Source organism: Dipodomys ordii, unplaced genomic scaffold (genome assembly GCF_000151885.1).
Source record: "Dipodomys ordii isolate 6190 unplaced genomic scaffold, Dord_2.0 Scaffold63, whole genome shotgun sequence".
Taxonomy (NCBI): domain Eukaryota; kingdom Metazoa; phylum Chordata; class Mammalia; order Rodentia; family Heteromyidae; genus Dipodomys; species Dipodomys ordii.
Window position 1 is genome coordinate 4,148,147 of NW_012267279.1, and position 16,872 is coordinate 4,165,018.

Consider the following 16,872-nt stretch of genomic DNA (forward strand, 5'->3'; position numbering starts at 1 on the left):
GCACCTCGGCGTTTCACGGCCCCCTCCCCGCGCCCGTGCGAGGGGTCGGCCAGGTGTGTGCGTGTTGCACGTGTGTGTGCGCGCGCGTGGGGGCGCGTGGCGCCCCGCCACCGCCCCCGACGTCCCGGGGATTCCCCCGAAGAAATGGGTCCCCGCCGGGGGCTCCCGGGAGAAGTTGAGCTCCGCTTGCTCCACTTGAGCCGCGTCCCCGAGGACGGGCCTGGCCCGCAGCGGTTCCCAAGCTGCGGGGCTTGGCCAGGGGCCTGCCAGCCAGCACGGGGCCCTGGCTCGCGGGTGGGCAGCGACCTTGAAGTCGATCTCAGTCTGACGGGTGTGAGGATCTTGAGCAGCTTAGCTCCCCGAGGAAAGCAGGGGTTTTGTTCTGGGGAGGGAGGAGGAGGGTTGTGCGGTTATTTAATGGACTAGTGGAAAGCCGGCATCTGCAGACACTGCCTCTGTGTCTGTGGAGGGCTGCTGGATTGTGCTAGACTAGGGTAGGTTGCCTCCCTCCACCCCTGAAGAAAAGAGGGTCTGAGGAAAGCCAATCTGTGTGCTTCTATTTTTAGAAACTAGATGATGGGCACTTAAACAACTCTTTGGGCTCTCCAGTTCAAGCGGACGTGTACTTCCCACGACTGGTAAATGGTTTTGTCTGTGTTCTGGGTCTCTCTGCCTCTATCTTTTCTTTCCTAAGCTCTTTTTTTCCCCCTTGCATTTTCTAATGGAACTGGCTTTGCTCTTAACAGTCGGTGAACTCGCTTTCTTCTCTTCCTTTGCAGATCGTTCCATTTTGTGGGCACATTAAAGGTGGCATGAGACCAGGCAAGAAAGTGTTGGTGATGGGCATCGTAGACCTCAACCCAGAGAGGTAAGTCACGGCTCCTGTCGCTGTTTAGATACCGTGCAGCCGCGAGGCCCTGCCCATTTGTGTTGTGGCTCAATCTTCTCTTCCTTCCTTTGTGGACAGCGTAGCTAGCTCATTGACAGTGCCAAGAAAGTACCATGTTCCCATGAAAAGAATGTGTATGAATCCCAGCCATCATTTCTCCAGACAGCTATTTATATCAGAGATGATAAATATAGACCCACATTTTCTCTTTGACCCTTAGGAAGGCCAAAGGGATTTTTGTGTTTTTTTTTCTTTTTACGTAGTTTTGTACCATAGTGTTAGGAGCAAGACCAGCTTTACAAGGCATTATTTCTTCTGGTCAATTTCTGGGTCTGTGTTGGGAATTCTGAAGTGGATTAAGATCATGGTGTGTGGCCTTGGGTATTTCACCAAATCAGTCTCACAAAATCAGCTGGTCTCACAAAATCAGTTGGTTTGAGTATAATGTTACTTCTCTGTAGTCTTGTGAAGAGTAGGGTCCTGGTAAAAGCAAAAAAAACCCCACCGGAGTACTTGAGTCATGTTGAAATGTTATTTCCAACTGTGAATAAATGCAACTATTTCCTTTTCAGCTTTGCCATCAGCTTGACCTGTGGAGACTCGGAAGACCCTCCTGCCGATGTGGCCATTGAACTCAAAGCTGTGTTCACAGACCGGCAGCTACTCCGGAACTCTTGTATTTCTGGGGAAAGGGGTGAAGAGCAGTCAGCAATCCCTTACTTTCCATTCATCCCAGACCAGCCGTTCAGGGTAAGTACCTCAAGTGCCTGGGCCCCAACTTTTGGCAGGGCCGTGATGTTCTTCTTATCTAGTATGTGCCAAGAGTGCTTTCAGAAGCCAGAATTCCTGCATGTCTAGGAAAATTTTCACCCAATGATGAAAAAAAAAGAAAAAAGAATCAAAAGAGCTTTGTCTGCTGGTAGAAATTAATACCCATCATGTTAGCTCTTGGCTCTTTTCAGCCCATATATTTAGTAAATGCATGTGTCTTTACATCTTCAAATCGCTAAGAATTAGTACTGAACTATACTTAGCTACTATGACAAATGTTATTCTGTGTAATCCCCAAAATAGTATTAGGCCTATAGTAAATACCTGCTCCCAAATACTTCATTGACTAATAAATATTAGGAAGTATCCAGAATTCCCTTCATTTTTTTCTTCTGCCTTTAAGTGGCTCAAAACCTTATTAATTATGGCCTTTTAAGCCATTTTGTGATTTTTCATTTCATTTTCTCTCATTCCCTTTGCTAATGAGGCCACATGTGTACCTTTGTTCCCCCTGTGGGTTAATTAAGCTAGCATCTATTTCATGGTCACAGGCTGAGTAGCTGACAGATTCCTTCCCATGGGCCTGGGTAAATAGTGACTTGCTGCTCACTATCTAGCTGGCAGGAAACACAACCCAAATTTGCCATCTAATCAAGCAGCATTAGCAGAGCCTTCCTCTCTATGCCGGCCAGTGCCAAATAAAAGATGCAAGTGAATAATGCATTTTAAAGGACTTACTGAAATGTCAGACCTGGTGATAAAGTTATGTTCATCACATCCTGTTACTATACATCACAGTAAGGGCAACGCAATTAAAAGCTCCACGTTACAAGTAAGCCTTACCAAGCAGGCTCTACTTACATTACCTGGTTGTTCTGCATCCAGAGATTTTCAAAGGCCTATGATTGTTTATCTTCCCTTATAGTCTGTGGAGTCTGGAAAGAAGAATCCATGACTTTTGCATCAGTGATAGAGTTGAGATTGTTGCCCTTCTAACCACAGACTGGAGAAGATACCCCTGACTCATGATCTTACCTGGTTCCATACCAGTGCATTACTATGCTGTGTATAGTAATGTTTCTTTAGGCCCCTCTTGGCCAGAGCATCCTCTTAGTGATAGTCTTAACACTTAGCTCACGAGAGCAACCAGAGCTTCTGGCTTCCAGAAGGACATAATGCTTCCCAGCAACAAAATGAGACTGAACTAGTCCCTGACGGGTGATATAATTTTAGCAATAATATGAATTAGATGTGACTAATATCACATATGGAGTCCCTTCTTGCATGGCAAATACCAATGATTTTAATAAATACATCATAGCACAGAAGTAATAATTAAATTCTGTGGTGAATTACTTAAGGAGAAGAAAAAAGGTTTTACTGTGTGAAATCAGTATTTGTGTTTGGCTTAACAAAGCCTTGTTAATTACACATTCTTGGTCCTGTGGTAATTACTATACAACCTTCTCTCTGCCTTAGTGTTGACCATGTTTCAGTGTTTTGACTATCATTACGTGCTGCTTAATGGGTACCAGTTCTGCCTCTTGAGGGGCTTCCTTGGAGGTGGCATGGAATCATTCAGAAGTAGGCAGAAGAGGCTGAAGTACCACACAGACACATCTATGCTATTTCCCATCCCTTCCTAGATTGCAGGAAAAGATGTTAAAGCCTAATCCCTTTTAAATCTTCAAAGGATATTGGGTAATGTAGAGCAGTGGTTCACAAAGTGTGTCTTTTTTTCTGGCAAGATTAGCATTGAATTTGGGGGAAGCATGCCATTTTACACTTCACCCTGGAACTACTGCAGTGGAACACTGGAGAGTGAAACCCAGCCATCAGTATTCTAGCCACTCTCTCTGCTTCCAGAGCATTCTCATATTTGAGAATCATTGACAATACTGCCTTCTGCTAAAATGAACTTCTTTTCATTTTTTTTCCTCCAGCAGATTTCATTTAAATTGTGAATTGAGATTATAATTTTGTTTCCTCCAGGTGGAAATTCTTTGTGAGCACCCACGTTTCAGAGTGTTTGTGGATGGACACCAACTCTTTGATTTTTATCATCGCATTCAAACATTATCTGCCATTGACACCATAAAGATAAATGGGGACCTCCAGATCACCAAACTTGGCTGACGCTATTTGAAGCACTTTGAGTAGGATCAGGTGTCAAAACTACATGACTGTTGGTTTGGAAGATGTGTCCTAGAAAGATCTGGAGACTTATACAAACAAAAGGCAAGCTTCATTGTCTCTTCTTTCTGTGCAGTTCAAGTCTAAAACAACTGGGGTTTGCCCATAAGATGAAAGCTGTTGGACAAAGACACCGAGCCATTACTCCAAAAACAAAGTAATACCTTAATGCTGGATTTTATTCAGACTACACTAAAGTGGATTTGTGATGATTTGTGATTTGGTAGCAAATTATTCGTCATTTCCAAGCAAGGTTATTTAGAAACAAAAGTGCTAAAGACATTAAAAACTACCACGGTACATGAAAACAAACACATTTCTGCACTAACATGGAATTGTGTAGCACAAGCACCATTTTAGTCAGGGTATTTACATAGAATGTAGTTTGTTCAACGTTTGGGCTTTATTTTGTTTTGGTTCTGGAGGGTTTTTGGCTTTGTTTTGTTTTGCACAGCATAATGTTAACTTAGATTTTTTGAAGCTTTCTTGTAGTTATTTATTTATATTCAATATATGTACTAGAGAATGAGCAATGTCTCAAGAACAGCAAAGTTATGAACTTTGGAATGTACAAATACCTTAGGTCCAAGGGAGGGGGAATTTAACATTATAATCATAGAACAGGTGCATTTATATCTGTTGGATGATTATGCTCAGTACCCCTGGACCTCTCAGCATAAATTGCTCTAAGTGCTTTTGGGAAAAATTTGCAACAGTTTGGCAAAACTGCTTTTCAAGTTATTGTCAATTATGTGAAATTCTATTTACATTGCTTTTTCTCTTTACTATGAATTAGCACAGTATTAAGATTAACTGTTCCCTAGATTTGCATAATAGCTCATTGTTATTAAATTAGTTGAAAACATGTACAAGGTGATTGCGTAGACAATTTTTAAAATGAATATTATATAAAGTTTTAAAAGTATAATATGAAAGATCCTGGAATGCAGTGTAAAGCAGAAGCAAATGACCCCGAATAACTTACTTAGAAATAATTTATACCAACTTAAGCTGTTAGCTCATTGTATAACTTTTCTTATGCAGCCCTCACCAAAATCCCTAAGCAATGCCTATGGAGTTTCAGAACAGAAGATACTTCTGACCATATTCGCTTGGAAGATAGGATAAGATGGGATCCAGATTAAGAAAAGGATCCCACTGATTTATCAGAAAGGTTAATTTCTAGGATCTCGGATGTTAGAGCCCAGCCAGTAGTATGAATGCTTCCAATGAACTCATTCAAGTTTCCCTGCACTTGGGGAACTAATCTGATGGTAGTCTCTGGTACTAGGCCACAGAAAGTTGGTGTCCTGGGAATTGAATTTCACAAGCTGCACTGGCCCTGGAGAGAAGGACTCTTGGCATTGCTTTGGTCAGGTAGAAAGGGGGAAAAAGAGGTGCTGGGGTGGGATGTATTTATATATAATTTAGGTTTTGTTTGTACAGCTTACTGCGTCTTGTTATGACATGTCCTCGTCCTGCTTTGCTTTTGAGTTTTGTTTTTGTTTTTTTTAATTTTTTACACAACATGCAGAGGCACAGCCAGGACCAGGTCATGGTTATGTGTCGAGAATGTAGACAGTGTTTCAGTACCAAAGTCTAATATAACAGAGCAAACTAAAATTGTGGATTTTTTTATAGGTGATACATTTGGATTTATCTCAACTTTGAAACTGTTCCACAGAGTTCCATGGTGTTTATATGCAAGGATACTTTGTCCAACAAAACTGGCTGTGCTTTATGTATCAGCTGATTTATTCAGCCATAGTCAGCATGGGGGCTGTTCTATGGCTCCAGGTATTTTCAAGCTGTTGATTAACTTCTCATGGCTTGTAAAAAGAGTGTTTGTAGAGAGACATCCTGAAATATATTTGTAGGGGTTTGATTCAACTCCTGGTGGAAACCTCCTTGGGAGGGTTCTTGAGTGGCCAACCATCCTACGCACTGCTTGATCAGGTAGAACGTAAACAAGCAGGGAGTAAATGTGATCAGAAGTGACTGTTCTCTCTTATCTGCAAACTCATTAGCAGCCAAGCCCTTAGGAAGCTTAATGTGAAAATACAGTGTCAACCCTCCGTTGCCCTACAGGTCGTGGGAACCTCTTGGGTAAGCCTATTGGGATTAATCTAAATGATGTGATGGTTTGATTTAGGTGGAGCAAAATGAGCGGTGGGGGTGGGGCTAATTCCACTGTCCTTATGGTTAGCTGGAAACTGGAACGTGTTCGCGCCTTTCCCCAGCTTGTGAGGTCTAAGGTGTGAATTTTAGGTTGGAAAGTGCAATTGAACCCTTCACAGGACAAGTATTTGCATATGTGAGGAGTTATTTCTAACCAGAGCCCTAGTTTTGCAATAACCAAAAACTGAGGAATCACAATCAGGCTCTGGGGAAATAAAAGGCAGGCTTTAGACAATCTGTTTCTGCAGCAAAATTGGGGTAAATGTGTATATCTACTTCAAAGTTATTTAAAGTGACTTCTACTTTCTGGGGTTTTCCAGAATTGTCTTAAAGTTATTTTTTTAAATTTTGAACTCTCATTTCAAATCTTGCCAACCTCAGTTTAAAACCTCCTAAGAGATCACTCTGATGATTTGTTAAATGGCAATTCCTTCCACTTGTATTTAAAAGAAGATATCCAAAATGAGGGAGAAAGCCCTATTGCCTGGAGAAAAACAGACTTTGGCATTTTCCAGCATTCATGTAGAAATAATAATAATGTTCCTATGATGACATATTTTCAAAGAAACACTTTCTTATTTACTGTATGGTGTAAAATGTTGCTAAATGTGTTGTTACATTATGTCACTGCTGAAAGTTATTTGCACTATAATAAAGGAATTTTCTATAAAATGTCTCCCAGTTTATTGCATGCCATATTTGGCCCCTGGTATAATGTACTTAGTATAGACAGTATGTGTGTGGCCGGGGGGGGGGTGTGGGTAGCACGAGCCATTCCCACTGTAATCGTGGATTGGCAACATTGATATAAAGAGAAGAGATAAAACAGAACAAAACTTAGGCGTTGCCAGAGACATAATGAGCGTTATGTTGTACATACAGTGGGTACTTTTTAATATAAGAAAAAATAAAAATTTTCCATGCAGTAAATTTACCTCTTGATGTTCAAGTCTGAGTTTTAACATGTGCATAGATTCAGGATGTAAGCATCATGTTATTAGGATCCAGTATCAATGCATCACCCCCCCCAAAAAAAAATGCCCTTGTGCTATCTGTTGTAAATAACTTGTCTCTCCTACCCCTATCTTAGATGAGACCACCATGGATCTGTTTTCCCTCCCCAAAGTTCTGCATTTCCTAGAATGTCATAAAAAACAATCATATAATATGTATATGTAATCTTTGGGAGTTGGCTTCTTTTGATTTATTTGTATAATGGCTTTGAACTTCATGCATACTGTCTGTTCCAATAGTTTTCCTTTATATTACTGAGTAATATTCCATTGTATGGGAGTGTTACAATTTATGCACCTACTCTCTTGAAGGATGCTGTGTGTGTCCATCCATGTCCTCCCCTCTCTCTCTTCTCTGAGACAAGGTTTCAGTGTAGCCCAGGCTACATAGAGGACTTGAACTCACAATCCTCCTGACTCACCCTTTCAAGTTCTAGGACAGGGGTTCTTAGTAAATTGTAAACATGGTTTTAGCATAATGAATATATAACAGTAAGACCATATTGCTGTTGTCTTCTCTTTCCTGTGGTTTGAGTGATTAGGAAAGAAAGTTGATTCTTTGGTCATTCAAAGGATAAATTAGATAGCTTATCAAAGTTTTCCCAGCTTTAGTTTACAAGTAGGTAGCAGAGACTTTCCCACATGTTGGATCTAGGATCCCAGTTATACCCTAACTAGTTTTATTAATCCCTCTGTTTTCTAAGGGGGCAGAACTGAGGCTAAATTATAGCTTGCCTTGTCATGGTTTTGGCAGTTCTGTCCAGGCAAGCAGAGGCCTGTTGAGGTGGGGATGATGGAGGCTGTGGGACAGAGAACTTCTCCTGCCCCCCAGCCAAGCCGGAAAGGTACCTTGGGGGATTGACATTGTATTTGTTTTATGACAGCCTGGTCTAAAATATCGGAGTGCCATACCCTCTTAGGGCCTTCATTCATTCCACAGATGTTTACTGAGTTGTGTCTATTGCTGTCCTAGGCATTTGGACCCATCCATGAATAAAAAGACAAGGGTCTCTAGTGGTTTAAACTTAAGTGACCTTAAAAATCACCCAGGATCATCCTACTTAAGAAGTTCAGCTTCACACTGGGATATTCTGTTTTGGCCAATGTAGAGTAGGGCTCAGGAGTTTGTGTTTTTATTTTTATTTTATTTTTTGCCTGTCGTGGGGCTTGAAATCAGGGCCTGGGCACCGTCTCTGAGCTTCTTTGGCCGAAGGCTAGTGCTCTACCACTTGAGCCACAGCACCACTTCAGGCTTTTTTCTGTTTATGTAGGAATTGAACCTGGAACTTCATGCATGCTAGGCAAGCATCTACCACTGAGCCAGATTCCTAGCCCAGAGTTTGTGTTTTTAAAGTCCTGGAAAGATTGGTCTGCAGCCAAAATTAGGCAATTCTTCCTTTAGGAACTCCTAAACAGTCACTGAATCAAACTGTTAGGTGTACGGGCCTTGGAACTCTGATCTGTGGATACTGTTGAGAGAAAACTACCTTTCAATACAGATGCGTGCTAATCTGCCAAGATCCTGTCACTGTCATGAGAGTGTATATCATTGTACTTGACAACATTCTCTCACCCCCTACCTCCTGCCTCTACTTCAAAAATACACTATATTAAAAGAAAGTTCTTGCTTCCAATGACTTGTGTCCAAGTCCTTTTGGGGTTGGGTTAAGACTGAAGTAAGCACTGTGACATCCATTTTAAACAGGGAACACTCCTATCAAGACTGATATTCTGGGGGAGGCTCATTTACTTCTTGGTAAGCATTGTAATTATTCACTGGACAATTGTCAGGGCATGTCCATCTAGCAAATGAGACAAATAGTAACTTACAGTTTGTAAAGAAGCAAAGGGCCAGTGGTAGTGGCCAAAGTGAGCTTTCTTGGAACTTTGGGGGGAAAAAGTTTCCTTAATGCACTTGAATGTATATGGGCTGTATGCTTACCTCCAGCCACTTGCTTCCTAATTATTGCATTAATTTCACAATGATTTTTTAAAAGTCTGCATAAGGCAGAGAACTACCTTGCAAAATATATACATCATAATTAATTAAGATGGGTGTATCTAAGGTACTGAAACACTACCCAAACTAAAGAGCAGGAGAAGAAATAGCTATAGACGCTTGCTCTTACTTTGATACACCCTTCCATCTCCCAGGAGAAAAAAGGGGTGACTAGGTGAGCAGACAGGGTAAGGAGGCACCATTGTTTCATAGGGCAACATAGGCAACCCTAAATAATAGGCCCTGGGAAGTAGCCAGCCATAGGCCTGGAGGATGATGTGAGGGTTCAGGGCCTTCCAAGCCTTCTATGAGTCAGAATGATAACAAATAGTTGCTAATAACACAGCACCTCCCTTTTTATGAGTATTCCACTATTGATTTTCTTTCTAGTTGTTTTTAGACAGAATCTTTCTTTGCCAAGGCTGGTTTTTAACCCCTGGACTCTTTATTATCCTCCTACCTCATGAAGAGCTGGAAATCCAGGTGTACACAATGATGCACACTTGTTACTCGTTCTGAAACAACACACACAAACCATCATAGCTTACCCAAAAACAATTGCTCTGGGAAACAGAGGAGGTGATAGTTGGTATAAGGATGGAGAGGTGGAAGCAGGGTGTCTGGGCCCCCGGAAGCTGGGAAGTATACTTAGATAAGTGTTTCCGCCATCCATTCTCCTTCCTGTGGGAATAAGGATTGCAATGGTTCTTGTGACAACATATTTGGTGAACCAAAGGTGACAATGGGTGGTGCAGGAATGAAAGATTTCTTAAAGCCAATAGAGCCAAAGTTTAAAATAACACCACCAGTTTCCATGACAATCCTTCACAGTTCTATAAAGAAACAGTGTAAAAAGTATTTATTCCATGCTTGTATTTCCAAGTACTCAGGAAACTGAGATCTGAGAGTCATGGTTCGAAGTGAGCCCATAAGATCCTTACCTCCAATTAATCACCAAAAAGCTAGGAGTGTATTAATAAACTGCTTTGTTAACTGATAACTCCTTTGTGTAACTACTTAAAAATAATAATAAAAAAAAGAAAACATTTTTAAAGCTGAGAGCAGAGATGTGGCTCAAGTGATAGAACAGTAGCCTTGAGTAGAAATGCCAAGGAACAGTGTCCAGGCTGAGTTCCAACACCAGCATGAAAAAAGTACTCATCATCTCCAAGACTATTTTAATTCACTGTAAAATGTTTTTCATATAATTTCATGGGGATCTTATTTGTAATATAAACAAAATTAAGTGTATTAGGCAATATTTAGTATTTGTAAACTATACCTTGGGATTATTTTTATTCTTTATTAAAACAGCTATTCCAATATTAAAAAGTAGGGATTACTCTTTATGTAATAAAAATGACCTTTAGCTCAGCATAAAAAGACATTTGATGCTGTAATAAAAAGTTAATGAAGAAGATGTGTGCAAAATAAGGAACCGTAGAAAACAATTTTTTAATGAGAATCTTCATGGAGTAGTGTGGTTTGTTACATCAACAAATTCTTTATAACATTCTTTTTTTAATCCTCAAATTTATAAAGGAATCATACATGCCTTGGAACATAAACCACAGCCTTTCACTGGAGGACATTGGAAATAGATTTGTTCTTCTGAGCTCTGGTAAAAGCCAGAAATTGTAGTCACTTTACAGCTTTGTTTAAGATACTCTTAACATTCTTCTTGCTTTTGTAAATGATGTAAATTCCTGTTTTAGGAATCCTCTTGCAATCACTTAAATTAAGTCAATTATTGGTTATTTTTAATCTTCCTAATTGAAAGGGCAAATGCTTCCCTTTTATATAGTTTGTGGTGTTTATTTTGTTGTTGGTTTTTGTTGTTGTTGTTCTTGGTCATGGAGCTTTAACTCTGAGCCTGGGCACTGTCCCTCAGCTCTTCAGCTGAAGGCTAGCACTCTACCACTTGAACCACAGCACCACTTCTGGTTTTCCGGTGGTTATTTGGAAATATAATTTCACAAACTTTCCTGCCTCTGGGGATGGGAGAGGGTGCTGGCTTTGAACCAAGATCTTCAAATCTCAGCCTCCTGAGTAGCTAGGATTACAGGTGTGAGCCACCAGCTCCTGGCTAGTTTGTGTTTTTTAAAGTATATCTGTGTGGCTAATTCATGCCCACAGTTTCTCTTCCTATAAGAATCACTTATACTAACTGGGAATCACTTATACTGGAGCTAAGGCATGAATAGAGAACTTTTAAAACACAGCAACATATTAGACACTGTGAGTTATAAAAAGTGATCAAAAGATACATCCCATCTGCCCTTGAAGAAATTGTGATTCAACTGGAAAGACTGGATGTGTGTGTGTATGTGTGTGTGTGTGTGTGTATGTGTGTGTGTGTGTGTGTGTGTGTGTGTGTAAAAATGAAGTCCATAAATACTCCAAGCAAATATGTCATGTGAGCAAATATTTCATGCTATGGTAGTTTGGAGCAGACAAAGCTTCAGGTGGGCTGGGGTAATCCAGGAGGGGGCCTGGGCCTAAAGGATCCCAGCTGGGCTTACAAGGGCCTGTCTTCATCAGCATTTACTAACTTCCTGTCTGATCTCTTTATCTATGCTGACTTTGCCATATATTTGCCTTAGGTATGCTGACTTTTGTACCTAATCCATGGATAACAGACCTCCACTGTTTACCCTGAGGGTAAACTTTTGTTGTTGCACAGAATAGCTACTTTGTGAGCTTTAGTTCTAGGTACAGCCTTGCCCAATATAGCTCTCCATAGTGATAGACATGTCTTGCAATCTGCACAGCGTGGTACGGCAGTCACCAGCCATCACATGTGGCCACGGGGCACTAGGATATAGGTGGCTAGGATGACTGAAGAATTTATTATCAGTAGTATTACTAGTATAATGATGTAGTTGTACAAAGAGATTACAATTCCGTAAGTCAGGTTCTGAGTACAATGCTTCTTGTTCAGTGTCACTCCTTCCTTTATTTTCCCCCATTTCCCCCTGCCTCTCTTAGCCTCAAGTTATGTAGTTCTAATGTATATTGAATCTAATGACTACATTTGCTCACTGTTCCTCCCTCCACTCCATTTTCATTTTAATCACTTAAAACTTTACATAGTTACCTGTGATTAGTGGCTATGATACTAAACATTAGGGGTATAGAACATTTGGTGTGCTGGGGTTCTCTCTGGCCTGGACCTTCTGGTGTTATCAGGATGATAGAAGTTCATGTTTAACCCTAACCCTTATTCATCCTCAAACTTGGGAAAGTCTAGTACTTTTGGAAAGCTGATGAAAGTCAATTCATTTAGGCATCAGGGTTCTCCTATAGGAATAAGGAATTTGAGGCTAGCTAGTTCTCAGGACTCATGCTTGTAATCTTAGCTACTCAGCAAGCAGAGGTGGAGTGGAGGGGAGGAGGATGGATCTTGGTTCAAAGCCAGCCTAAGCAAACTGTTCCTTGAAAGCCCCATCTCAGCTAATAAAAAGCTGTGTCTAATGATGTGTGCCTGCCATCCCAGCTAGCAGGAAGCAAAAATAAGAGGATTACAATCCAGGCCTGCTTGGGCATAAATGCAAGATCTTATTTGAAAATGAAAGTTAGAAGGCCTGGGGGTGTGGCTTAAGTGAGAGAGCCTTGTCTAGGTGCTGGGGAAGCAAAGTCCGGAGTACAAAAAACATTTTTTTAAGTCCTTAAGGCCATTGGTTTCAGGAAGCTTGAAAAGGAAATAGGCTGAAGTCTGAAGTCACAGGCCTCTCTCAGTGGTGCCACACCTGAATTTTCCAACAGGGGGGATACCCTAGTACCTGCTGTGATACCCATTCCCTAGAGGACTGCAGGGTGAGCTAGCAACTGCACAGCCAGTATTCATCATCCAGTCCTACAGATAACCAGTCCTTCCTGAGCATATTCCAAGTTCTAGGTGTTGGCAGCTGCTGCAGCACCTACCTGGTCTTTGTCTTCAGCGTCATATGCACCGCTGTCAGTGGTAATGCCAGTGCCACCACCAAGTAGCAGGGCAGAGCTGTCTGTTAGGGAACTGTAGGGGGTAACCGGAAGCATTTATTTATGACTAACACATTTCCACTGTGGCCCACTCACTCCTATGGACTTCTCCATAGGATGGCTGAAATGCCTTCACAATATGGCAGCTGAGATTGCCACACTCCCACAACATCCCATTACCTACACAGGCCAGCCATATCCAGTGTGACAGGAAACTACACAAAAAGTGTGAATACCCAGGAGACAGGGAATCATTGGGAGCCATCTCAGAGGCTGGCCACATCGATGGCTAATTCCTGATACATGCAAATTTTCACAATTATTTGAGGATTACTTGAGAATTTGTATTTGAGAATTGTTATCCAGAGTTCCTTGCCAAGGAAATGCTGCTATGACTATTATATATATTCTCTTAGTCAACCCCCACAATTCTGTTGCCTGAGAAATTTTTGTTCTTTTTATCTTCCCTCTGTGTCTCCTACATCCAGATCCTCTGAGTCAGTTCTAATAGAGAAAGCATAAAGAATGTAGAGAGGGCCTGGGGATGTAATTCAGCAGTAGAATATCTGCTAAGTATGCTCAAGGCCATGATTTTGATCCCCAGCACTGGAGAGAGAGAGAGAGAGAAAGAGAGAGAGAGAGAGAGAGTGTGTGTGTGTGTGTGTGTGAATGAATGAATTAAATATGTGTATATTGTATATATGTATCTTATCTTTTGGTCATGGTAACATGTCCTTATAATCCCAACATCCAGGAGTTGAGAAAGGAAGATTAGAAGAAGGCCAGCCTAGGCCCCATTGAGAGACCCTATCTCAAAACAAAACAAAAGAACAGCAACAGAAACTCACAAGTTCCTAATAGACCTAATAGGGCAAATTTCTGTGTTATGAGGAGCTATAACAAAACTTTAAATTATGGGCAAAGAGTAGAAAATGATTCCTACTGGGAACACTCATATAAATATAACTATGTGAAAAAGTATTCGATTTGCTTTTTTCAAGTTAGAAATATGAATACTACTGAGAAAATGTAAGTCCTTTTTAAAAATCTGTCTTCAGGTTTGATGTTTTGTTATTTTGATGGTATTACCTGGACAGACTGAGGTAGCAAAGTCTACTCCTAGTAAAATTAAAGGTCGCAAACTTAAATGCCACTGAGCGTAGGGGGGAAGCAGACAACTTGAATAAGTAAAATGGGCAGATGGCAGCTGCCCTTATATAGTGCTTATTGCTATAAAAGTATTTAAAGTCTTCATTGCCAGAGCGTTTGTATTTTCTTTTAAAATCATAGCCAACAATTATGTTGCAAGTAAGTCAAAATAATTTTTACTATGTAGATCAGCATGGGCCTGTAGCTGGCCTACCAGATGCTATTTTACAATTGTTTCCATGGATTAAAGAGAAGATGAAGAATAACCGTATGTCTGATTGGATACTGGCTGCTGAGGTGAAAGAGGAGGCCTTGACAAAGAGCTACTCAGCCTTTAGGTTCTCCCAATGTACTGAGAAAGTCTTTCATTTTCTTTCCACAGGCATTCCCTGCATATATCTGGAGTCAGAGAAGACCCAGTAACCCAGTGGACATAGAAGCTGAAGGAAACAACATACTAAAACATCGTCTGCCCCCATTGGACCTTCTGGTAGGGAAAGACACCTTCTGCCTTCCAAAAAAATTCCTTCTATAAGTCATAGTAGAACACCAAGTTCTTACACAGCCAGGGTTAAAACAGCATTTGGCTTCCCTTGGTCCTTAGAAGGAAAATTACCTGGGATTCCTCTTCATTTGATTGGCTCAGCAATTGAAGTGCATTATTTTTGATATAGCAATATTTAGAGGGGAAGGTCAGTGTCTCTGAATGCAAAAGACAGGAACATGAGAACGGATAGATTGAGCTTCAACCCTTGTCACTTACCAGCTATCTGACCTTCCTTGATAAGTTCTGGCCAGTCTGGTCTTACTTTCTCATCTGTAATACAGGGTTACAAAACTCTTGACAAGATTACGACAAGGATTAAGCAAGAGAAGATCCATACAACACTTAGCACAATGCCTGTCACATAAGCTGAGCTCAATAAGGAGTCACTGTTAAAACTACACTGTGGTGATCACAGCTCCACCCGATAATTCTATTCTGGACTTGGCCCTTAGCAGTTCATAATCTACAAAATAGGATTTCACATCACAAATGAGGAAAATAAGTCCAGGGAGCTTGGGTGTCATGTCTGGGTAGTATGTTTGCCTCTGGCTGAGGAGACTTGAGTGGGAACCAACTCACAAAGGATAACTAGTGGCCTGAGACAGTGGTTTCCTCCCCAAGAGTATTGAGGGATGAGATGGGACTCTAGCTACAGACTTGCCTGATTCTTCAGGAAAGGCTTTAGAGCCTGACCCCCCCTCCCAGCAGTGATCAGAAGGGATTAATTAGTGGCTGGGAACATAACAGTGACAGGCCATCCTTATTCCAACAAACTACCCAGATGCACCCAACAGCTCCAACCAGATGGAAAACGACCACTTAGGTCTTAATGAGCTTGTTCGGATGTAATTCTGGGGAACCTCAAGAGCCTGACTAATTGCCCCCCTTCTTTTTTGCTTTGTCTTTCGTTTGTTTCAGTTGTCTTCACCAAAATGCTCCTCCTCATTAGCTGGGTCTCAGCTATACAGGCTGTCCCATCCTGCTTCTGAGCAGTTGTGAAGTCATTTTGCAAGTGTCAGGTTCTGAGACTGTGTTTTGATTTATTTGGCTAGGTTCAAGGTCTCATCCGTTTATGTGAACAGCTTTCATCTTTACCTGAAGAGCCCAGTTCTAGAACTTATTACTACTCATGAAAGGCTCTAGAAGAGAAAGATTTTCTCTTTCCCACAAAAAGTAACTCCCTGGCAAAACAATGAACAAGCTCTGGGCCTTTTCTAGGTCAGGAGAATGGGGTTCAGTGACCTGGCACACATTTTTATGAACCACCTGCTGCCTGGGAAAGGAAGATGGGAAGCTGATGATTTTTCACACTAGGGGAGGTTCAAGGCACATTCTACTCCATCACCTCCCCATAGCCTTAAAGCAGGAAAACTCCTACTTCTGTAGTAAATGTAGACAAATCAGAGTCTCAGTGAAGGCAAGTACCAAAGAGACAAACTCTGGGTGGCTGGTTGTTTCTAGTGTGCTCACCGGATGCAGCCTGGTCTTCCCCAAAAATCACTCACACTGGAGATGAGGCCCTGCCTCTGGAAGACACCTGTAAAGAATACACAGAGCCAAACACTAGTATAATCCTAGCTACTCAGGAATATGAGAGTCAGAGGATCATTATTTGCAGCCAGACTGAGCAGAAAAAGTGCTTGAGATTCCATCTCCAAACATAACCATCAAAAATTGGACTAGAAGCATGGTTCAAAGGGTAAACCATCAGCCAAACAAGCAAGCAAGAAAAGTAAGTGAGAGGCTATGAATTCAAATCCCAGTACTAGGAGAGGCAGGGGGATGGAGGATGGGGAGAGAATGCACAGAAACATCCAGAAAGGCAGCATATGTGCCCTGAGGGTCTGGGACATGGAACCAAGTCTAAAGTAAAGGATAGGGACTGGTAGGAGGCAGGGAGCTCATTCCTGAGGGATCTGACATTGTTATCTAACTGAAGAAGGAAACAGCCCCAGAAAGATGAGGCCAGGCGCTTAAAATCAGTTTTTCAAGGCTGATGTTGAGATGGAATCTAGCAAGAGTTCCTACTTCTCTCCTGCTTAGAGTCATGAAGATAACCAACAAAGAAAATGAATTCCACAATAAGGATCAAGAAAGCAGATATATAAAGAGAAAGGGGGCCAGTTCCATTCAGATTCACTACCAAAGAACA

At 41.4% G+C, this 16,872-nt stretch overlaps 1 protein-coding gene across 1 annotated transcript; it reads left to right on the forward strand.

The window, feature by feature from the left end:
- The first annotated feature begins 144 nt into the window (after nucleotides 1-144).
- Nucleotides 145-6,703, forward strand: Lgalsl (lectin, galactoside-binding-like). The gene is made up of 5 exons (XM_013022459.1): nucleotides 145-333; nucleotides 567-638; nucleotides 780-868; nucleotides 1,462-1,639; nucleotides 3,653-6,703. Exons 1-5 carry the CDS (start codon nucleotides 145-147, stop codon nucleotides 3,794-3,796), a joined length of 672 nt encoding a protein of 223 aa, XP_012877913.1. The 3' UTR covers nucleotides 3,797-6,703.
- The last annotated feature ends 10,169 nt before the right edge of the window (nucleotides 6,704-16,872 follow it).

Coding starts and splice junctions, on each gene's coding strand:
- Lgalsl (XM_013022459.1), top strand. CDS start 145: ATGGGTCCCCGCCGGGGGCTCCCGGGAGAAGTTGAGCTCCGCTTGCTC. Junction 869..1,461: donor GTAGACCTCAACCCAGAGAG/GTAAGTCACGGC, acceptor TTTCCTTTTCAG/CTTTGCCATCAGCTTGACCT. Junction 1,640..3,652: donor TCCCAGACCAGCCGTTCAGG/GTAAGTACCTCA, acceptor TGTTTCCTCCAG/GTGGAAATTCTTTGTGAGCA.